Source organism: Micropterus salmoides, unplaced genomic scaffold (assembly GCF_014851395.1).
Source record: "Micropterus salmoides isolate LMB-PRFRI ecotype aquatic unplaced genomic scaffold, ASM1485139v1 Ms_hic_scaffold_18, whole genome shotgun sequence".
NCBI lineage: Eukaryota > Metazoa > Chordata > Actinopteri > Centrarchiformes > Centrarchidae > Micropterus > Micropterus salmoides.
Window position 1 is genome coordinate 21741859 of NW_024040928.1, and position 24652 is coordinate 21766510.

Sequence of the window (24652 nt, forward strand, 5' to 3'; positions counted from 1 at the left end):
TTAGAGAACTTCATGCTTCCTGCTGACGACCAACTTTATGGAGATGCAGATTTCATTTTCTAACAGGACTTGGCACCTGCACACAGTGCCAAAGCTACCAGTACCTGGTTTAAGGACCATGGTATCCCTGTTCTTAATTGGCCAGCAAACTGGCCTGACCTTAACCCTATAGAAAATCTATGGGGTATTGTGAAGAGGAAGATGCGATACGCCAGACCCAACAATGCAGAAGAGCTGAAGGCCACTATCAGAGCAACCTGGGCTCTCATAACACCTGAGCAGTGCCACAGACTGATCAACTCCATGCCACGCCGCATTGCTGCAGTAATTCAGGCAAAAGGAGCCCCAACTAAGTACTGAGTGCTGTACATGCTCATACTTTTCATGTTCATACTTTTCAGTTGGCCAACATTTCTATAAATCCTTTTTTTGTATTGGTCTTTTATTCTAATTTTCGGTGATACTGAATTTGGGATTTTCATTAGTTGTCAGTTTGAATCATCGAATTTAAATGAAATAGACATTTGAAATATGTCAGTCTGTGTGTAATGAATGAATATAATATCCAAGTTTCACTTTTTGAATGGAATTACTGAAATAAATCAACTTTTTGATGATATTCTAATTATATGACCAGCACCTGTGTGTGTGTGTGTGTGTGTGTGTGTGTGTGTGTGTGTGTGTGTGTCTGTCTGTGTGTGTGTGTGTATTTCATATATATATATGAAATACACAGTATCTGTGCATATTTCTTATTTCAGTATGTGCCACTAAACAACTACTTTACTGAATAATCATCAATTGTATTGTTGATACTCACCATATTACTGAAGGAGTGGCGAAGGAGGATGGCATGACCGTAGAGCAGGGTCCGATGTCCACCCCCTTGCCCCTGCCAGGAAATACACAGGTAACAGATTATCATCATATGGTCGTATAGTATCATTGAACTCTGGACCCTGTCAGGTTTGACATATTGTCATCGGTAAAGTTAGTAACCTCCACTTCACCTCTAACTCAGATATTAAGTTCAAAGTTCCCTCTGCTTTTGACCCTGTGTGGGTAAACTGCATGGGACAGAACAGATATGCATCTTCAACTTCGGACCTCCATTCCAAGTGCAAGCAGGAAACAGACAAAGAAAAAGGGAGGAAAAGACGCAAAAAAAACACACTCACAAACACAAACATGTATAGTTCCACACTCATTACACAGCTTGCCCATTCTTGTGACAAACAAGAATAATTGTGACACACTGTAGCACAATGGCTGAGGAAATGTGACTAAAAAGTTGAGCAAAATAGAATAAAGATGTGATTTATTCCACACCACTGAGGTGAATAAAATAAATTCTACTTACCTTTTTACTCAACCTCTAGCGGCAGAAGAAAACAGAGAAGGTACCATAAGCAGTGACATCTAAACCATGTCTGTATCAAGAACTTGGGTTTTAGTATTGTGAGCTGGATAAACACTACAAATTTGGAACAGGCATACGGCAGTAATGGACTCAGTTCCCTTCCCCTCAAATCATTTTATCTGAAAGACTCAAAACTGAGTGTAAGTTAAAACTCATACACGTAAGTATATAGCACATGATTTTCCCTTAGAAGGTTATATCACATTTATGAAGATGTTTTTATTAAGTTTAAACTTTGGCCTATAATTGTTACCATTAATACAATTTAGCCAACTAGTCACATACCTGATTCTTTCACAGTAAACTTGTTAGAATATTATCATTGTTACAGTGGAAATTTCGGTTATTAGGGCTTTGACACTACTATACAGACACTATTCTCATCTACGGTTTATTTAGAGTGTACAGTCTACCAGATTTGACAGTCTTTTGAGGTGACAAACAATATTTAACCTCCTCATTGAAACAACTCTGACTGTGCTAACCAGTTGGCTGACACTGCAGTGTTTATCCAATACGAAATACATGGAGGCAATCCTCTTTCTAGTCTAGTTGTCAGTATTAATTTGTGTGTTTGCTTGCAGGGTCACATTTAAACTGACCTAAAGAGAACTCCCTGAATATGAACCCAAGCTAATTCTCTTTTGGCGATCAAGTCTCTCCCAGATGGCTTGTTTGAGACAGACAAAAAAGGAAACCAAGTTTGATCAAAAGAAAAATGGGAAGAGTATCCAGCAACAGCTGGGAGTGAGGGAGGGGGTATGGAGAGAGCCGGCCTGTATTTCAGGCCTGCCTACAGTGCTGACACATCACTGCCAGGAACTGTGACCTTTGGTTTGGTGCACCTCCAGTTATAAGTACTGTATCCTAAACAGCTTGATACTGGGAGTGCATTTCTGTTAGTAATAAAGTCAGAGAAGTTTGTTTGGCTGTGTTTGTATGCCTGTAAGTGTGTTAAGAGAGGGGGTGGTGTGTACAGAAAGTTGTGTGTTAAATGAATATTTTTGGAATTTTAATTGGCTCACAGAGCAACATCTTGTTTTAAGTCAGAAGGACATAGCTAGACGAGTCATGGTATATTGCTGTCTGACACTCCATGCCAACACTGTACTAACTAATATTTGCAAAGTACATCAGATGTAGCATTTAGTCTTGATTAGCCCAAATGAGCATATATTATATTTGGGGATGGCTTAATTTAAGAAAAGCTCCCATTATTTGTGGCGTAAAGTAACACGGTACATTTACTAAAGTACTTCTGTACAATTTTGACATACTTGTACTTGACTTGGGTATTTTTTTGCTACTTTATACTTCTACTCCACTACATTTCAGAGGGAAATTGTGTACATTTTATTCCACTACATAACAACTAGTTACTGTTTTCTTTCTGCATTTAAAAAAATATGATATGCTCATATGATATGATGCAGTACTACACTACTATTCAAGCTCCACAATGAAAACTTTCAAAATGAGCCATTATACATAACAGCTTTTACTTTTGATACTTTAACACTTCTGTAACATCAACATTCCCTAACATTTTGAGGAGTATTTTAGCATATATGTTTTCTCTACTTTTAAGTAAAGAATAGTTGTAAGTTACTTCTTCCACCACCACTGTTACTCCCCATAGACATTTGTGAAAAAACAAAACGGCCAGTGGACAGGTAAGTTACTGTAAAGGTATCAGCAACAATTAATAAGAGATAAATGATGGAACCCACACTGTTGCTACTTTAGGTAAGCTAATACACCCATTAAACAATTTGGTGTTACACAACCTAATAAACATGTTCACTTTCTCGTTAACATCACTGCGGGTAATGGCTAGAATATATACCTACCCTAACACCTCTCAGTATAACTATTAAAAAAAACACTGGACTAACACTTCTCCAAAACAGAAAAAATATAACGAAAGATTGGATTTATTTCGGGGCTATTGAATGCAGCTAGTTTAGTAGACCAGGTCAAGCGATACAACAACATACCTATGGTAGCTACCGTCCAGACTTGGTCGCACTAAAGCTGAATGACAACAAGCCCACCAGCCGTTAGCTACAGTTAAACGCCATCTTTGGTCCATTGAGTTGGACTTTACCTGTAATACGGACAAGACGTTAACATCGACATGAACTGTAACTGAAACGCTGAACTGTCATTCGTAAGTTAACTAAGTTAGTAACTACAGTGTGCTGCTAACAGTTGTTCACTCGCAAAAGGTAAGCCTTCAGGTGCAGCTTTGAACATTTTAGCATTATTGTTTTCACTTTCTCTAACAACGTGCGTCTACTCTGTGTCCTCATCACTCCACACACAATATCTATGCCACCTGTTTTGGGATTTATTTTTACCTGTCCAATCGCGGGTCACATCTTCAATCTATGTCCGTGATACTACTACGGATGTTTGCAGTCCTAGTCTTACCCTAGTCTTATAATTTCAGACTGTGTTTAAAGTTTAATGTTAACTAACCGGATTAACCTAATTTAATTCACCCCATTTTGGCTCAGAGTTTCCCTTCTTCAGCGAATAAACCTAATGACCAAAAGTGGGCGAGTAAGTCTTAGCCTTCTGAGATCTAGTAGTCACAGTGTAGAAATTGTGGTAAATGTCATGCATAAAATATCCTAATAGAAAATTTACAAAAGTATTAGCATAAAAAAATAGTTATGGACCAAAAGTAAAAGTAATCATTGGAGTGAATGACCTGTTTCAGAATAATGTATGTTATTGGAGTAACATTAATATTGATGCAGTCATGTGTAGCATAAATCAAATGTAATGTTAAAATTAATGTTGCAGCTGGTAAAGTTGGGGCTAATTTGAATTACATTATATATTGCTGGGTAAGGGCTTGTGAAGTTAAACCCTGGGATCAATAAAGCCTCATCTTAACTTATAATAATACAAAAAGTAAGTTGTTGATTTGATTTTGTATTAATCTCAATCTGCAAAGTAGTAACCAAAGTTATCAAATGTACTGGAGTGCCTATGAATTGTAGTGGAGTAGAAGTATAAAGTAGTAGAAAATTTAAATACTCAAGTACAGTACATGTCAAAATTAGTAAGAGTGATTGTTGTACAACTGACAGCCAGAAGTCCACTGTCTGCCTACCTGTGTATGACTATGAAGTTAACCAACAACTTCTAATTGTTAGCTAGTGTTACCTGCTACTAATAATTTACGTTATCAATTCATTTAGCTATTATTTTATACATACTAAGTATAAATAGGTTGAGTCTAGTAACTTGTAATGGATATTTCTCAACGACCAAAGCCATACCCTAAGCATTTTCTGCTTCCTATAATAAAAAAGTGCCAAAGCTATCCAATTTACAATAATGCACTAAAGGGTGTAAGCAGCAAATGTTTGTCGTTTTTACTTGATTAATCACCAGTTCCAATCCATTATCAATGTAATCAATTTCTCTTCAGTTGATGACTTTCGAAGCAGTAATGGGCCTGTGTTAATTACAATGGTGGCTGTGTTAGAACCACTGATATGAGCCAACATCCTGAGCACTCAGTGATCTTTAATTTTCCTGCCTGCTTGCCTTTACAAGAATTAAACAGTGTCTGTATTCTCCTTGCCAAAGCCTGACAAAGCCATTACACCAAACCAAGACTAAGTAATTTACTTTACTAAATATCCACTCCATATCAGTAGCTTATCTTATATGGAACAGCCTGAGCATGGGAAATAGCACACTAATCAATTTTTCAAGGCCGCTAAGAAGGGAGTCATGCCAAACTCATTTGCTAAAGTACCACCAGATATATTGATTCTAATGTACATATTCAATGCCCTGTCCTTCAAATCATCTGGATAATGAGACAGAGATTGCGCTTTATTTGCATTACATTTACTTCATAACAGGCTATTGAAATATGATGTACACCATGATGTGTAATATGTGATGAGAGAAAAAAACACCAGCCATGTTATTCTAAAAATCAAAAACCACAGATGTAAAAAGAAAATACAGCTAAAGTCTAGTGTGTTGTGCGAGTTATCTGGAGGTCAGACAAAAAAAATCATCAGCAATGGCTAAACAGTGGTGCATGTGAACACATTTCCTCGTGTCAATACCCTTCAAATTAATTGACGTTAGAGACCAAACCCAGAGAAAACAGAGCAGCACACCCAAACCACAAAGTGAGTTTTCTGCCAACGTGTGGGTTTTCAGATCCTTATGAGAGATCATTACAACCTTTTGGTAAGCAAAATTTAATCATAATACATGTATATGTATGTATTTTCTAACAAGCTGTATATTAAGGCTTGACTGTGATTGCATTAAAAGCAAAACAGGGATAATGAATAGCTTAAGCAAATGAACAGCAGACACTATCACTTGAAAGTGCTGGCACACAAAGTAGTCTTCAGAGACGAGGCAAAACATCTGACTCGTGCACAAGGTGACAGCACCAATGGATGTCTATTTCAAGAATGCCATAATTTAAAGTTCAGAGACATCTGTGACAAGCTAATTGATTGTCTCCAGACTGGCTGAGGGAAAGAGAATATGGTGAGATATGGTGAGGTTAAAGCTTAATTTAATATCCAGAGGGAGAAATACGTGTATTTTAATATTCATTTGCACATTATGTGGTGATGTAGAAAAATTTAAATGTATTACCATTAGCTTAATATCTCCCTACAATACAGCACCTGCCAACTAAACTTAACGCTGTAAACTATAAATGTAGCTTTTATGGCAATCGGGAAATAGTCATCACTTCAAATGAAAGTGCAGAAAGTTTAACCCTCTCGTTTGGCAGTCAGTACATCTGTCATGCACACTGACAACATGATGGATGAACGAACTGATGGACCTACCCATTTTTCATGGTCAGCACTCTAGTAACACACAAATACAAATGAAAAAAAGATGTGTTATTGGAGTGTATGGCAGTCAATTACACAAATCTGAGAACAACAATAGAGAGAAATGGACCCTTGGAGTGGAAAGGAAGAGGAGGGTGATTTATTAGCCTTGCTACCAGAGAGTTTGTATTCCAGCCAACATCATGTTGTCTTGCCAAACAAGGCCAGCCAACAATGTTGCACAGTTGAGCACAAAACAAATCTGCTACCCAGGCTAATAACAATGCAGGCTTGAATTACCAGTGGAGAGGACCCAAGCAGTATTCAAAATAAGACACTTAAAGGGCTATCTGTGCCAGAAGGCTATGTTGTGCATGAAAGTAGAGAGCTAGCCAGAGCCATCCAGCACAGCACACAATTTGGGCTATCTTGCATTAGTATTGTGGGATTTTGCACTCAATTCATCTTGCCAATAGCACTGTAATACTGTGTATATTGCTCTGGTTTCTCTAATAGCGGCAGCTGTACTGCACAGTGATTCATGCTACCATAGCTTTTTCATCTCTGTTCCTGATACCAGTGGGCTAATAATAGCTAATAATAATTATTGGGCATGGAATGAAAAACCAACACAGACCACGTGTATCCAAGAAGAACAGTGATGAATAAACCCCACCACTAACAAGCAGTTTCTTGTATGTAGTGGTTTGTTTGTCCAAATTTAATGCTAGGATCTTTTTGAGAATTAAGCACTGTTTTCTCTTAGTTTTTCCCCCAAAACATATTAGCAGGAAAGGGCTCAACATTTCATCCAAACAAGGGTGATGACATCCTTCCCTGTCTCTTGACCTCCCCCTCTGGTTGTGGAAGTGCTGCGTGATGAGATTAAACGACACATGAAATAACTCTGTTAAGAGTGCGGCAGCATGAGTGAGTATGAGCATCTGACAGACCACACAAAGCCCACCGGAGTGCTTCACTGCTGACGATGACTCCCCTGTGGCGCTAGTCTCTCTGCCCGATCAAAGATTACTTACCTGGTCTAATAAACATGCCAAGTGAACTAGAGCAGAGCCCAGAGGAAGGGACTCACACTGTGTAGCGTAAAATCAAGAGCACGGAGGCTGTGCATTCAGCAGAGCATTCACAGATAATTCCTCCCTCTCCTTTCTTTGATCCCCGACGGCCTTTTAATATCAGAGCCTCCTGATCTCTTTTTGAAAAAACAGGAACAGGTAGCAGAGAATGAAAAGAGACAGCTTCTATTTAGAATTCAATCGCAGCTCTTGGTTAGTAGTTCACAGTATTGCTAGGTGTGGTCTGTCTGCTTGCTCTAAATGCTATTGGGATTGATCCAACCTGCTTTTTTTTTTTACATATTCACTTATCAAAGTCAGTTTGAAGTATGTGCAAAATAATTAACTGTCAATGAGTAATTAAGTATTTGTTAGTTAGGATATCTTAGATCTGGCAACCTTATTCACTTCCATTCACAAACGTTGTTATACAGTTATTACAGAGATACAGCACAGTTCTAAGTTACTGTGTTATATTGCAAAAAGCTAGTAGGTTTGTCTTAAAAGTTTACTAGCTGGAGAAAAAAACAACAATGTCCCATCAAAACAAATACATCTTGCAAATGACAAAAGAAAACTGTAAAACGTCTTGTTGTTAGTATTTTTTGTGTGCTGATTTCATATCTTTTTCTACACTCAAAAGTGACTTTTAGTAAATATTATCATTGTAATGTGACAAATTAACGACGTACAGTGCCGAAGTTAAGTAACTCTTATGGTCAGGTTTTGAGTATTTAAATTCTAAAATGTCATTTGTGGGTTCAAGACCCATTAAAATGTACATAAGATGTAGTATGTTCTCCAAGTGTGGAAGTGAGACATCCAAAAAAGCCAAGATCCAGCTAGCAGAGCAAACGGGTACTTGACTAGTAATTGTCAGCATCAAATTTCGGTAGATGCTACAATTAAATTACTTGAATAATAAATAATAATATAATAATAATGTTATTTGTAGAGCACTTTTCAAAAACAAGTGCAAAGACAACAATACAATACCCAAAAGACAACAATACAAGCAAGAAAACATTGAAAAGACCAAAATACACGTTTAAGATAAATATAAAATAAGTAAAATAGAATAAAATAAAAGGGATAAAAAAAGTCAAATAAGATCGGGAAAGGCTCTCCTATAAAAGTATGTTTTAAGAAGGGACTTAAAAGAGTTCACTGACTCAGCCGGCCTGATTTCCTCGGGCAGGCTGTTCCAGAGCCTCGGGGCCCTGACAGCAAACGCTCTGTCCCCTTTAGTTTTCAGTCGAGACTCTGGAACAGACAACAGACTTCTGCCCGAGGATCTCAAGGTACATGCTGGTGCGTATGGGACTAAAAGTTCAGAAATATAACAAGGCGAGAGGCCATGAAGAGCTTTAAAAGTGATCAATAAAATTTTAAAGTCAATTCTAAAACATACTGGGAGCCAGTGTAATGAAGCTAAAATAGGAGTAATGTGGTCATATTTCTTTGTTCTGGTTAAAAGCCTGGCAGCTGAGTTCTGGACAGTCTGGAGTCGATCAGTAGATTTTTGGGTTAAACAAGTGAAAAGGCTGTTGCAATAATCAGGCGTGATGAGATGAAGGTGTGTAAAATGGTCTCGGTGTCCTTAAAAGTTAACATAGATCGAATTTTTGCTATATTTCTAAGTTGAAAAAAACATGATTGAACAAGCTTTGTGGTGTGCTGCTCGAAATTTAAATTACTATCAAACCAGACACCAAGGTTCTTTGCAACAGGCTTAATGTGATTTACTAGGGAACCAGCAGATGGCAGTATTTGTTTTGCCATCTGCTGGGACCCGATGACCAGGATTTCTGTTTTGTCTGAGTTCAGCTGGAGGAAATTATTTGACATCCATTTTTTTTACTTCACAAAGGCAGTTGTTAAGTGAACTCAGCATTCCAGGATCTGTGGATCTGACGGGCAAGTACATTTGTGTGTCATCAGCATAAATATGAAAAGAAATACCATGTTTATGGATAATATGTCCAAGGGGAAGCAGATACAGGGAAAACAAAATGGGTCCTAAGACCGACCCCTGAGGCACACCATATTTAACTGGACAGAACGAAGAGACATAGTTGTTTACAGACATGCAAAACTTCCTATTTGACAAGTAGGATGAAAACCATTCTAGAGCAGTACCAGAGATCCCCACCCAGTGCCTCAGTCTGTCTAACATGATGTTGTGATCAGTGGTGTCAAAAGCAGCGCTAAGGTCCAGGAGTACAAAGGACTGAGCACATGCCTTCATCAGCAGACATTAAAAGGTCATTGGTGATTTTAAGCAGGGCAGTCTCAGTGCTGTGGTACTTCCTGAAACCAGATTGAAGCTTTTCAAATAATTTGTTATTTTCCAGTACAGTGAGCAGCTGTTTGGACACAATTCTTTCTAGAATCTTTGCAATAAAAGGCAGTTTTGAAATTGGTCTAAAATTTTGTGAGGGAGGGATCTAAACCAGGTTTCTTTAAAAGTGGGTTCACGCAAGCCGTTTTAAAATAATCAGGGACACAACCAGTAGATAGGGAGCTGTTGAAAACAGAGATCAAATGGGGCCCAACAGAATCCATTACTTTCAGTAAAACATTTGTAGGTATTACATCAAGTGGGCTGGAGGACACTCTCATTTGTGATACTGTTTTTAAAAGCTCAGACAAGTCGATGGAATAAAACTGGTTAAAACTCTCTTGTTGCTGGTGAGGGACCTCTGAGTAAGAGGCCGCGGGGGTAATAGAGGCTCTGATTGACTGATTATTGGTAAAATAAGATAAAAACAATTCACAGTCATCATTACTTCCAGCTGAGGCACAAGGAGGGGTTGGGTTTACCAGCTGATCCACAGTCTTAAACAGAAACCTGGGATTGTGTTAATGGGTAGTAATGAGTTCAGAAAAATAGTGTGTTCTCGCATCCTTAACCATGTTATTGTATTTAATTAATAAATCCTTTAGACTGGATTTTTTCCATCTGCGCTCTGCTTTCCTGCATTCCCTTTTGAGGCTGCGAATGCTGTCATTTATCCAGGGTTGCTTACTAGCTTTAGACAAAGGCCTAACCTTTAGAGGAGCAGTAATATTTAGTGATCGACCAGATTGTTGGTGTTGGAATCAGACAGGTGTTGGCTTTGGCTCTGAAAGAATGCGAAAAACTTTGAAACACTTTGTTCATTAAAGATGTGAGAACACACGGAGCTTGGTGAGGCGGCATGGGTAACAGGCGAATCGCAGCTAAAAACAATACATCTGTGGTCAGATATGGTCATGTCCACTAATTCCACAGAGGAAATGCTGACACCCAGGGTAAAAACCAAGTCCAGTGTATGACCACGGTTATGGGTTTGCCCTTTGACATGTTGTTTGAAGTTAAAAGAAGTGGCCATATTTAAAAAATCAGTTGCATTAACATTGGTGGGGTCATCAACATGAATATTAAAATCGCCACAAAGAACAAGTCTATCATAATTTAAAACCAGAGTAGATAAAAATTCAGGAAGCTCTGATAAAAATCCTCCAGGCGGTTTTGGGGGGCGATAAATTATAACAAAAAGGTTGCAGCCCTCCAAGTTTAAGAGTGAGAACTTCAAAGGAGTTAAATTCATCACAGCGTACTTGATGACATTTAAAATTTTTCCTATAGACACTCACTAGCCCACCACCACGACCACTGACCCTCGGATGACTAAAACAATCATATTGAGGCGGATGCAGTTCAGCTAGCTGGCTATAGTCATTCATTTGCAACCATGATTCAGTTAAAAACATAAAATCTAGATTTGCAGACAAGATGAAATCATTTAAGATAGAAGTCTTACTTGACAGAGATCTCACATTGAAGAAAGCCATTTTAAATGAGTTTGCACTCGGTGCTGGAGTTGGTGCAGTTGTCCTAATCCTTATAAGATTACTATTATTTCTGTGTGGGATGTTCACATTTCGGTTTACTGGTCTATGCGTGATGATGACAGGAATAGAAGTCTTTGGAGCAGCGCTGGGAGCAGACAGTTTTACATGCCAGCAGGTGGAGACAGTTGTTTGTGGCAGTGAGGTAGAGATCTGTTCAGTGAGCGGTGGTGTGTCCAGGTGTGCTGCATGAATGATTAGTCATTCACGCAAGTCATGTGTGGACCGCACCACATGCTGTATGTGAGCAGCTTACATTTCTGAGCCCCGTTTGTTTGGGTGAAGTCCGTCTGTCTTAAAAAGAGACATTCTTTGCCAGAAAATATTAAAATTATCCACATAACACACACAAATGAGCCCTGCAGGCGGACTGGAGCCAGTCGTGGAGGCCAGGGAGTCTACTGATGCGGCCAGCACCGCGACCGACTGTGGGAATGGGACCAGAGATAAAAGCACACTGCTTTAAAAAGTTAAAAAGTGGGTTAAAATCTGATTTTGTCAGCTCAGACTGCTGAAGAGCTGTGTCATTTGTTCCCACATGGACTATCACTCTTGTGATGGAGGACGGGAGCGATGGCATTAGGTCCTGGAGTTTTTTTTTAAATGTCAGCAGTGGTGGCACCGGGGAAGCAGTGAGTGTTAGCATTAAAGAAATGAATGTTTCTGGTTATGGAGTCACCAATTATTAGTGTGGTTGGGGAGAAAAGAGGACGAGGAGATGCCGGTTGTGGGGTTCCAGAGCAGGACTGAGCAGAATCTGCTTCAACACTGCGTGCGGACTGAGGATGGAGTGTGTGAGCTGCCGAGTGTTGTGTTGGAGTAGCAGTAACAGACCTGAGAGAAGGGCTACCCGACGGTGCAGGGTAGAGACGGCCTCCGGAGCGTCTGAGCACAGCGTCCTTCAGGATCCTACGTTGGGAAGCAGAGGTTTTTGACCGGGATGACGGCTGCCCCTTCAGGCCCAGCGGCAGACCGGCGGCCCAGCCAATCACCGTTTGCCGCCAGTGCAGAGATCCGTATCAGGGAGATTCAAAGCCGCAGGTGCATCCGCTGGATGGACCAGAGTGTCGTCAGACAGGGCTGCATAGCGGTTGGAGAGGCGGATGTGCGGAGAAGAGGCAGCCCCGTCCGAGCCTCTCTTGCAGCCATGGATCACCACTTCAGCCCAGGTTGACTGATGCTTCGGAGTCGAGCAGGAGGAAAGCCTGGGAAGGCTAGAGGGGTCCCATAGCACGGTGTCCTGGATGTTAGCGGTTGCGCTAAGAGAAACAGTCTTTTTGGCTTGTACTGAAGCCACAACAATAAAGCCAGTCAGCAGGGAATCTTTCTCTTGGAGTTCCTCTGAAAGTCTTCGGATGTCTTCCATAAGGTCAGCAATCTTTTTGTTCGCTTTCTTAAGGAGTGTGCAGTCGTCATGGGGCAGAGTTATCTCAGCTAGCATAACGTTAGTCGCCGGAGCTTTGTTGTGATCAGTAGCATTGATAGCGTTTTTACAGTCATCTAGCTTAAAATCCAGATGACTAAAATCCTTAACCCACGTAAAACTTAAGTTAAAAACTTATGATTCAATAAAAAGGATGTAAAAAATGTAACTTAAAAGTGTGGATTAAAACTGGATAAGAGTCCGGTTAAAGACGGAGCTTCCGACAGGTGGCTACAGACGCCAACGCATGCGCAGAGTACAGATTACGTCAGCGATTACGTCAGCGATCTTGTGACTTACTACACAGAAAGGTACTATGATCCTACAAATGTTAATTGATTTCTAATCTCACATTAAAAAGAGGTTTAAAGTGCTTCTTTCTTCCTTCTTCGGTTCTATACCTGAAAAGTCTGACAACATTTGAATGCATCATTTGGGAACAACAGCAAAAGCATCAGGGCTGGAACTGGTCTTGATTGGATGGCCTCCCAATCCGGCCAGTTTCCCGTTTTTGAAGCTTCCTCTAAGCAGATTTAGTGAAATTTTATTTCCTGTACTATTACTGCTCTACCAGCAAGTGATTTCTTTTCAAGTTCACTCAATAAATATCCCTTTTAGCTAAATTATGTTAACTGGAAAACATTAGTGAAGAGCATTATTCGGTTATACCCAGTAAGATCACAGAAATACAGAGTATGAAAGCTACTGTAAATAAAAAAACTTCAAGGGCATTTTGTGCTACTGGTAGACTACAGATTGACTTGTATGTGCAAGTGTTGAGTGTGTTTCTGTGCGTGATGTATAGAGCGGTGGGGTGTCAGTGAGAGTACTCACCCCTTCGCTGTTCTGCCCAGTGTTAGCCAGCATCTCCTGCAGGGCCCGCACTGACAGGGACTGCTCCAACACAAAGTTACAAATACACAGGTCTGGAGGAACATACTGTAGGATGGAAGGAGAGGGAGACAAGGAAGTAAGAAGGGAGAGATGGTCAAAGGGGAGAGGAGAACGAAGGGATGGAGGGAAAGAAACTAGTTGAAGAGGCAGTGACACGGTGTTTTGAGCAGAAACAGGCTTCTCTCCTGGGTACAAAAATGTGCAAGGAGTTAATTCTCCTTGAAATTCCTTCTCATCTGTTTTTGCCCTTTTATGTTACCTGTATAGCCTCTAAGATAAGCTACTGCACCCAACTTCCCTGAGCTACAGAATTCAGATTGTGAGACTCAACATAAACACTTGAGGCTTCAATTTGAGGCAAACTTAATACACTTCTCCATAAGTTGAGACTAAATAACTCAGAGCTAAAGAGTTAGAGTAACATTTTATCAACATTTATGATGCACATTCGACATTGTAAAAGTTGACATGTATAGTATCCAAGCAATTTGATGGACTGTGACGTACCTTAATAGTCAAAAGTAGCTCCAAACTGGGGCCTGTGATGACACCGTCAATAAATACATATTTAAACTAATTTACCATATCCATACCGGCTGACATTACTTCAAATTTCCTTTTGGTGTCTATATACTGTTGAAACATTTTTCTACTTTAAAAGCACATATGGCTCAACCTGTCATGTCACTTTCGTCCTGGTGTCATGCTACATATACAAATTCTTATTTATTCTTTTCTAATTATCTTTATGCAATTAGAGACATTAATTGACTTGACAACAAGAGGGAGATGCAGTATAAAATGGTGTTGATTTATTTACACACATGCGCACATGCATATATTATGCATGTTTCATTTTGACTACATTCTCATATTTACTAAATATTTCAGTAATTGGTTATGAAATTCCTGATCTAACACTAGAGACCAAATGAAATGAGCAATGGTGCTCATAAATAATTCTGATGACATGCAACTTCTTTGCCATCCTGGTGTGTTGCTAATGAGTGGCTGGGGATTATGAGGAGGGCTGTCAAAAGGTGTGCAGCCCGCGACTGCAATGATCAATAATTAGTTTGGCTAGGCTTTATTCCTCAGCACACTGTGAGTTGTTTGGTTCTGCTCTATAATCAGATCTTCAGCTTCAGATCTGGCTTTCACTCTCAGCAAACTGTTTGAGTTTACTGAAAGTGAAAGTCTTTAAACTTTCAATGCTGCTAGGATTCAATAAATGATGATCATAAATTATTCAGTGATCAGAGATTACTGGGTACTGGGATGAAAAAGCTAAAGACAACTGAAGTTCATTCAAAAGGCCAATGCAGAGAGAGGATACTGAAGAATAAAAGCAAGGTTTTTGAGATTACATAATGCTACTGGCAACTCAAAAGCCTTTCAGAGGCAGACTGGGGACCTGCTCGTTAGTTGCATCAGCTTGTCAAATTATGAAAAATTAATTTACTTTCTGCCATGCTAGATGGCACTATTGATTAACATTACATTGCTGACTTGATGTGTAAACAACAACAACACATAAACAAACTAATTAGCCAACAACTCCCACACCCTCATTATCAGTTCATATCCCTGACATCATAGCCTTGAATTATCCCAATATTATTTTTTACATACTTAGTGTTTTCTCTGTTTCACAACAATCCCCAGCTTCACAGAACACACACTGCTGCCTCTCCCCAACACAAGAGTATAGGGAATAATGTAAGTTGTTGGGTGCCTACCCTGGTCCAGTAACACAACCAGCTGACCCTTGACCTTTCAGTGAAGTGAGAAATGTGGGCAGAGAAAAGGGCTGCTGGGTGATAATGAGTAGGTCGGTGCTCTGTAACGCAACACAAACATGCATGGGACTCTCCAACACCACTGTGTGTGCACGTGTCCAGTTCTGCCAAAAGCCTTAACACAACTTTTGTCCACTCACATATCCAATGCATTTACACCTAGATTAGATGTTTTCAGTGACTACAAAAATCCAAGAAATATAATTGAAAAAGACATTTTTAAAAAGGTTAATAAAAATATAGTTATGTCACCACAAACCTTCAGACCATGTCAACTGAATACTTACTTGTGCCTGCAAGAGGACACAAAGTTACATGACGCAGCTACACCACTGGTGTCACACGACCTTCTACAGTGGTAATTCACAACCTGCTGCAGACCTTCCACCTCTTATGAATTATTCACCACTAATTTTCCTATTATCATACTTCTTCCAGGGTTAGGCAGGCATACTGAACACTCTGTCACTTGTCTAGAAATAGAAGAGACTGTCTCAGTAACCTTTAGAACGCCTAATTTCTTCCATACTCTATAGGGGGCTTGATTAAACACAATAAAATAAGCTGTAAAATGATCCTTCAAAAGATCAAACAGTATTATTTAACAATAAAGAATGTTACATCATATGTAGACTATTCATAAGAGATCAAATAAATTGAAATACACTTAATTATTCCATCTCCTCAAGGTTGTCTACTGTTGTAAATCCCATTAACTTTTTCTTGTTCCCTAACAACAAATTACATAGAAGCTGAAATGAGTAATTTCTAAATGTTTAATAGAAAATGTATGGTGTATATTTCTGTTATTGTCAACAAATCACTTGAAAATACCAAAACCAACAGTAAAATTGATCTCACCAACAATTATCTTATGTGTAGCCTCCATTGTTACCAAAAAATGATTAAAAACACATTAATGAGCCGCACTGTCGCTGCACTGTGTAACACATTCCTTCATGATGAGAAGAACGTGGGCATGGTAGTTTATTTTGAGTTAGTCCCACATACACTGGCCTGAAAATACTCACTAGTGTACCATGTGTGTATTAATCCCCGACTGAAAATACTCAAACAAATTCACCATTTACTTAGTTTGCAGTCGTTAAAAATTACAGTGCCCAGCTGTTGTAGGGAATTAAAAGTATATTTGTATTCATGATCTATTTTTAAAGATTTCCGTCTTCAGGAGGAACAAATGGGCCTCTGAAGCCATAGACTGTCTGGGGAAGTTAGAAAATATAGAGATACACATTGATCGTTTTGGTATTTCCATGGGATTTCATGACAGTATAAAGGAAATGGAATATCACCATCCTTATCCTTCAGAACAATCAAAACTTCAACAAAAACAATCACAACAATATATTAAATATAAACAGTTGTGAAAACAAGGGCATGAACTGAATTAAACAATGCAGTAATTAGCAAATATGTCTGTATGTACTGTATATGTATATCAAGCTACTTGTTTCTATATAAACTTGAGAAGCATTAATATGAACTTAAGTAACAAAGTATTAAAAGGCCTTTAAGGAAAATGATTTTAGGAGTTCAATTAATTCTAAGATAGTATTATTCCTCTTGAATATTCAAATGTATGAATGAACCATGCAACTGTAATGACCCAAGCTTACAATATGTCTTGGTAGAATCATCATATTTAAAACACTGCCTCAGAACTCTTCTTTATTTGACCTGACGACCCGTTTCCTTCCGGCCTTATTTCTTTCTACCAGCAGCGGCGGGCAGCCAGGATTCATCTGGGAAATGAGGTGTCAACACCTGAGATCAGCCAGCAGACTACAGCCCCACCCCTGGTGCCAAGCAACAGCAGTCACCCTCGACACACATTTCACAACCAAGGAAGCCTGAAGCACTGTCACAGGTGCCAAGGTGGGAGGAGAGAGCGGTTTGTAATAGGCTGCATAGAGCTCTGCAGAAATAGGTGAACAGAAACACGCTCTCGCATCCCCAATTACATTAAAAATCATATTACTCAGCATTACTTTATAGGCACAAGGCATTAAAACATCTGAACCTGGCACTGGAGAGTTTTGCAGTTGTGATCATGTGATTATCACTCTGACAAGTAAGTGAGTGTGAAGACAAAACTTAAACAGTAAGAACATCAGTGCACATATAAGCTGCATTGTTTGTCCCACGTACATCTGCATTACTGACTGATAAGCTACTTGCTCTCCCCATTGAAATATCTGGGTATCAAAATGTTGTGACTAATGATACACATAATGATATACAACAATTATGTTCCCATTAAGAAGCATATTCTCAAGAGCCAACACGATCTGCTTCATTTTAACGTGTCTTATTTTTTGAAGACCATACAGTACATCTTGTCAAGAAGAAGATTAATGAGACGTGTAACAGAGTACTGACAGCACTGTTGTGTTGCTACAACACCACAGGCAGCAAAATGCTAATTTTCATCACACAGTGACAATGAGAAACTTCACTCCTCTAACAACAACAAAAGAGGTCAATACCATCCTCTATATATCATATTTGTTGTTGTTTTGTCTGCCCAGGACCCATGACCAAGCACTGGGATGCACCAGTGCAGAAACAAGTACATGATCCATAACTGGTTGTCAGTTGTGTTTTTTGGGGTTCTGTCCAAGCTGGAAACAGCACAGCCTGGGAACTGAAGGCGGGGATGTGTTTTTCCTCCGCACTACCAAGGCATCCATTTTCAGATTGTTTTCATCCAAGTAGTTGTACTTTGCGCCATAGGGCCAGAGCAGACTCTGCACTTTCAAATTCATCCTGATTATTTGACAGAAAAGCTCATCTCAATAAGAGTGGGTGGGAGGGAAAGAGAGGATAAACAGATGGGTTTTAGGTAAAGAAATCACAAGTGTCACTTTGATTTACACTCAGAAAGAGAGACTGCCAAGGAACAAAACTGGACTGCAGACTTTTTCTGGATGCAGGATGATTTTGTGTTGTCTAACTATGTGGGTGGAAACTTTTTATAAAAGGGAGGATAGGTCCCAATTTGTTCAAGGATCCAATTACTGGAAGATGTAATTAATTTTTTGAGAGGGTACACAAACATAACAGGAAAACTGAGATACTAATGCAGCTTTTCTGTTTACTTCATCAGAATTAAAATCACCCTCAAGTCGAGTCTCATGTCTAGTTTTCACAAAAGTAAATGTCTGAATATTAATATCTGGGCCAGTTTCAAGACGTTGAGTAAGCTGCACTCTGTTAATTACATTTGAGGAATGCCTCTGCTGAATATTAGATTTGGTAAATCCTCATTCTTTCATTCAATCAAGAAAGCAGCTTTCCTCTTTCCAACTGCTTGGTGTCCACTAACACATCGATTACCAATAAGGGATACTTGAAACTCATGGGGTACTTCTGCACCTGCCAGGGTAAACAGTTGAAGTAGTTAGCTAAGCGTACAGATGATGGTTAAAATATAGCTAAAAGTAAGATAAATTAGCTAGAGGTAAGAATACTTGAAGATTCTGCCACTCTTAGTGTAGAGTTAAATCATCCACATTAAAAATCAGTTAAAAATTAACACATAGAACATGAGGGAAACAGTCTCAATTTAATACTGCTCTATATGACCTACATAAGCAAATAAGTAATGAGACCATCAGCAAGAAGTGTTGGCAAAACAAGTGTTTGGAGCAAAAACACAGTAATCAGCTATACTTCTGTTCAAAGTGCTATTTATAACAATAAAAAAGGTTATTTTTAAAATACATTATGTAATTTTATCTTGGTGAGGCCTCATAACTACACATAACAAATGTTAGGGTTAATCTTTATGTTCAGTGTTTCTGAAAAAGATGAAAAAAAAGAGAAATTCAGCCAACATATTGGAATATTGGATTTTAAAATCCTCATGTCAAAATTGTTTGGGGTCTAGTGAGTAGTATGTTAGCCAGTTAAGGAAACTAGAGGAGATTTTAAATTTTTATTTTATATTTTGTGATTATGGCTGATACTGGGGAAGAATCAGCAAAGAGAAAAAGGGACAGTGATAGAGCATGGTTGAAAACACCAGTCAACCTAGGTTGGTCATTAAATTGATGGAAACAATTGCAGGATTTTAAAGGAAAATACACGCACTACTCAGATCACGATCTTCGTCACAAGGCGGTGCAAACACTACCGCTTTTGTCCACAGAGGCTGCCAGAATCAATACAAAATGAAAGTTCCACGTAGTTGAAAATAGTGTGCCATCCTCACCTTAGCTTCAGATGTGGATTCCAGGTAACACAGACGGTTTCCAAGTCCCTCAGCGGCCAGGCAAAACTTGCGATGCTCCTTCTGGATGGTGGCCACACACTGGAGCACCACCTCGTCATCCTGCCAGAGAGAGGAGCGTTAAAGCCAAAAATGTTTTGACAGTGACCTATCCAAGATAAACAAGATGGGACATGGAAATAATCTATATTGGCTCAGTTTTGTTGTTTCTCGTGCCACCCTCACTGGGCATCAAAATATACCCTATAGGTTTTTAAACTGACACCAAGATGCACCTTGATTCGTGGAGGTCACTGCTGCAAGTGAAACTAAGTTTTCAGATAAAAGCGGCATAAAAGATACGCTTACATTTTGTTGTTTGTTACAGGTTGGGGGCAGACTGGGTAGCCTCAAAATCAATGATCACATTTTATTGTGAATGCGCCTGAGGAGCAATATTCATCACAGAAAAAGAACTGGCTATGGGACGAAAACAGAGGAAGCACTTCTGCATGGAGAAGTCATATTGAATTTAATGAGACAGGAAATCAGATAAAAGGAAACGCAAGGAAAAGACAACCATTTATGGAGCAGAAAAGAAAGCTGTATATATATATATATATATATATATATATATTAATCAATAGCAGTGAAGCAGCTTTGAGTAATATCATTTCTAAACCTTTTAACCTTTGGTATCTCTGTGGGAGAGCGGAAACCCTCGATTCAATCACTGCAACCAATAAATGAACATCTGTATCTGTCAGGGTCGGTCAGGGTGTTTGGCAACACACACACACACTTGCAGATATTGATTTGTTTGTGTATATCATGTGTGCAAGAGAGCTGACGTCCCACACTAATCTGAGCTGATGGTTGCCATGGTTCTGGCTCCCACCTCCTTCACAGCAGTATTAACGGTTTAGATACAGGCTGTACAGCACCCACAGACTCTCTATTGCTCCATTTCAAAACAATGGCACTGTGGACCCAAACATTTAAGAGGGGTTTTTAGTTTTTGAATGAACCCCATTATACGTTTTTCTGCATCTCCTGTATCAAACAACAAAATGAGAAAAATGCGTTTTCTAATTTGTAATTTCACACTGCCGTACAGATGGAAATGGAAACAAAGGAAAGGAGTCTTTTGCTTAATCCAGAACAGTTTTCTGGGTATCAGGACAGATTTTCCTGCTCTTTCATCTGATTCAAAGTTCAAACAGACATTGTAGGAGGCCTAAAGTTTAATCTTTGTTTTATATATAGTGTAAGGTTTTTCCATTATGTGTTGGCGTCTTTCTGATTTATACATGTGGGAGGTGTTCACAATCAAAAAAGGTACTGACTGGACTGTCTTGTCCATTAAATGTACCACTCTTTGAATTCATTACCAAGCAGTATGAAGCTGTTTCTTGTGATATCTTACACTACAACACTAAATAAAGTAGTACTAAATTAGTAGTTCAAGTTGAATATGATAAAGAACAGCTCGCTGTATAGATGTTGAAATTTATAAATAGATGACTGAAATTTACAAATTAACAAATTATGGTGAAAGGGGCGATGGGGTGATGTATACAGCAGCTAATTAGTACACAAACTAATTAGAGGAATAAGGCCTTCATCAACCTTTTTAGAGACATACTTTGGTCAGTTTATGTTGCAGGGCAATAAAAATCTATCTTCAAGCACTTTTAATGGATAAAGTGAAGCACAATAGTGTTAAATGTCACGGTGAAGTGAATGAGGGGCCGAGCTGGCACAGCAGTCCACGCCGGCAGCGTTTTAAATACCCCCAAGACTCGACTTTGGGTTTCAGGGAGGTGATTACTGATAGCAGAAAGCATCAGTGTTGGCTCTGAATCATTGCCGCAGCTTTCCTGGTAGTTGTGCGATGGAGGAAACACAGCTTGTTGTTTCAGGCTCCAGATAGGGAAACTCAATATGACCACAGGATGACGAAGACTTGTCACCTCTTTAAAATTGAGTAAATACACCTCTTTCTTTTCAGCTGTTTGGAATTCTGGTGGCCAAAACCAGCAGGGCCTGGCACCATTAGTGGAATATTGTATCTGCGTGTGTATGCAGTACGCAACAGGTGATTTTTAGTACCACATACTAATAAATGACCAATTTCCTAAAAATGATCCAACGTGTGACACTAAAATGCTAAAAGCCAGGCAATGATATACATTTATGCATACTTGAATTTGATCAGAATTTATAACCGCAATGAGAGGCTCAGATGCCACAAACATTAACTTTTGTTCACTTTGATAGTGCAGCTTCAGAACCAGAAGTGGTCAGAGTTGCACCGGGATCAAAACGCTACATAGACTGGATGCCATCTAGTCATCCGAGCAGTGTGAAGCAATGGATGATAATGCCAGCATCGTTCTAAATTACAACCACAAGAGACACTGTGTATGGGAGGGCTTATTATCAAGAATGGATAAATAGTGGTGTTCCCTCATAAAAAATCCAATCGCTATGATCAGATCTAAAAAAAACTAATGAAATAGCAATGTGTACCCGCAGCCAAGACACTTTCCTAAGGACACTTTCTGTCTCTCTGCACCCCTGATTTGATCCCAAGCCAGAAAATCTGGTGAATCTGAGGCAAAGTGATCCTCACGGCAGCAGTGTGACCATCTGCTAGACAGCTAAAGAGCAGCATCAGTACTATGTATAGGGCTCCGGCGTGCAGCGGGAGGAGGCAAATGCGGGGTTGGGTGGCTGCTTTACCCAGCTTGTTCCCAGTGGGAACTTGACCCTGCCCTCTCCCAACCCGACCCCATCCCTCCTTAATACCTCTCAATATCCCTCTGATTCCTGCAGGTCCGACACTTCTCTGCTCTGGCAAACAAAAGAGTGTTTGTCACTGTGGTCAGAGCTTCTGTTGACTGACCACTGGCACTGTCTGGTGTTTCTTCACTCTTCAACAGTCCCTCTCTTGTCTTGTTTTCTTTTTTTCCCCTCTACTTCGTTCACTAAGCAGCCAGCCTCTGTGCACCTTAACAGACAGCAACAGGTGTGAGTGTGCGCGTCCCAATGCATCCACCAACTGAAACCCGAGAAACCCGAGAGCTACAGATGCTCTGGCGTGCCAAATAAACTCCCACAACTCACCCGGCGCTGCCACCAATGTGAACTTGAGAAAAGGTGAATCTGTTCAATCCCTCAGCGCTGCTATTTTGACCCACATGCTTTGCACATGCTCAGTACATATTTACAGACAGATGGTAAGAAAGAAAAAAGGCAGACAGAGATTAAAAACTGATGGAAATTAAGAAACTTCTAGCACGTTTGTCTCCTTGTTCACACTGTCTCAGTCTGTAGTATGCCTAAATTGCTCTGACTACTCAGGCGTCGTGTTTCTCATAAATGTCAGGCAGGGTGCTAATTACAGGTTGAGCTTCATGTTTTAGTGAAGCTTAGCTAACAACACGGAGAGCAAAGCAGATACAGTGTAGATGTGTGACAACTAAAACCTGATAATCCGGAGAAGGGCCGACGTTGGTGCCCATCAGAGCACTATTTCTTAAAGTGAGATTTCAATGACAGTTTCTGCCTATATCCCAAAATTGTGAAATAAACTTACTTTACTTCCCAGGCTGTTAAAGTATTAATGAATCTCTGCACTCGTGAGGGTTTTGTCAATCACATGACTATAAATAATTAATAAATAGTTGTGTTTCATTTTTAAAATCTTAGGAAATGGGAGAAATTGTGAGAGAGTAGGGAAAAAATTATTTAAGAGAACCTGACAGAGTGCAGTGACAGTGAAAAAATAAAAATTGAAATACGGAAACAGATGAGGATGTAAACAAGGAACAAAAATAGAGAGACACAGAAAGGAGGACGGAATACATGGCCTTTTAGCAATATGACATTTTAGCTCTACAGTCACATTTTCTACAGCCCAAGATCCACAGTATTTCAGGTTCAGAGTGCTTTAGCAGGTTCAACCCCAGTCTGTTGCAGCTCCATCTATTATCAGATCTGATACAAGGTCAATACAGGCATCTTCAGTGGTTGCACCTGCAGCTATTTCATACATCTCAGAGAAACAGGAACCCATCAGATGTCTTTTTTTATATGCTAGGTAAATTTGGAGATGATGCAAAGATTCATTAGATGGTCCCATAGCTCCCAACTCCATATCAACCTTGATTAGTCTTTGTGAATGTCATAAATAGTATTTTTCCCAGTTAATAGTTGTCTCAGTGGTTGTTCAATATGGTCATATTTTTGGCCACAAAAATGTATATAGGGCAGTGTAATAAAAGGCATTCAACACTAAAAAAGCACCTACATGTCCCTATTCAGTGATGTGGACAGCAGGAAATCACCACTCTTAATGTCTTGGTCACTGAATAAATGTAAGAACTTTACGGTCACAAATATTTTAGTTCTATTGTTACCAGAAGTCATTCTTCATGATTAAACTTTGCGAGGCCACCAGTAAATTGGATTCAAGTATGTGTGTCTTTGGAGAAAGATACAGAGACTGAGAAATGAGGAGGGAGCAAGAGCAGCAGACGGACAGAAGGAGACATTATGTCCTGGCAGATCAAAGTTGAAACATCCACAGAAGCTCACAGTCTCCAATAATAGTTCATCTGCAGTTCTGTGATTAAGCAGCAGTAGAAATTCCACTGGGCCGTTTCGCTTCCAGTCGTTTTCTATAAAAGACTGGCTGCTATCCGTCACAATTGATTAATGAGATGTCTAAATAATTGAGATTTAGATCCATGTCTCTTAACCAAATAGCCATATAGCTTAGCAGACAACATAGAGTACAAACAAAATGAAGCTTGCGCTGGTGTGTGCTGCAGAAAATGTCAGACTGCCGGACTGTGTAAAATATTAATTTTATATTATGTTATTCCAATCAAGCAGGTTTACAGAGGACTCATGTACCTTATTACAGGATTTTCTGGAAGCAAATTAAGCACATTAGGGATCACTGAGATAGAGAAACACTAGAGCACAGTAAGCCGTCTTGTTCAGAGATGGTAAAGCCACTATCTTTTTTTGCTCTCACCCTGTCTGTTCAGCCTTCTAGAGCTTTCTG

The 24652-nt window shown here is 39.5% G+C and overlaps 1 protein-coding gene across 1 annotated transcript in view; it reads right to left on the reverse strand.

The window, feature by feature from the left end:
• The window catches only part of ryr3 (ryanodine receptor 3), a 139843-nt gene that overhangs the window by 102069 nt on the left and 13122 nt on the right, over window positions 1-24652 (reverse strand). The window contains exons 2-4 of the mRNA XM_038726240.1: window positions 19579-19698; window positions 13486-13590; window positions 821-892 (exon numbers count right to left, since the gene is read on the reverse strand). Of these exons, the coding sequence (XP_038582168.1) occupies window positions 821-892; window positions 13486-13590; window positions 19579-19698 (297 nt within the window). The remainder of the gene's footprint in view (window positions 1-820; window positions 893-13485; window positions 13591-19578; window positions 19699-24652) is intronic.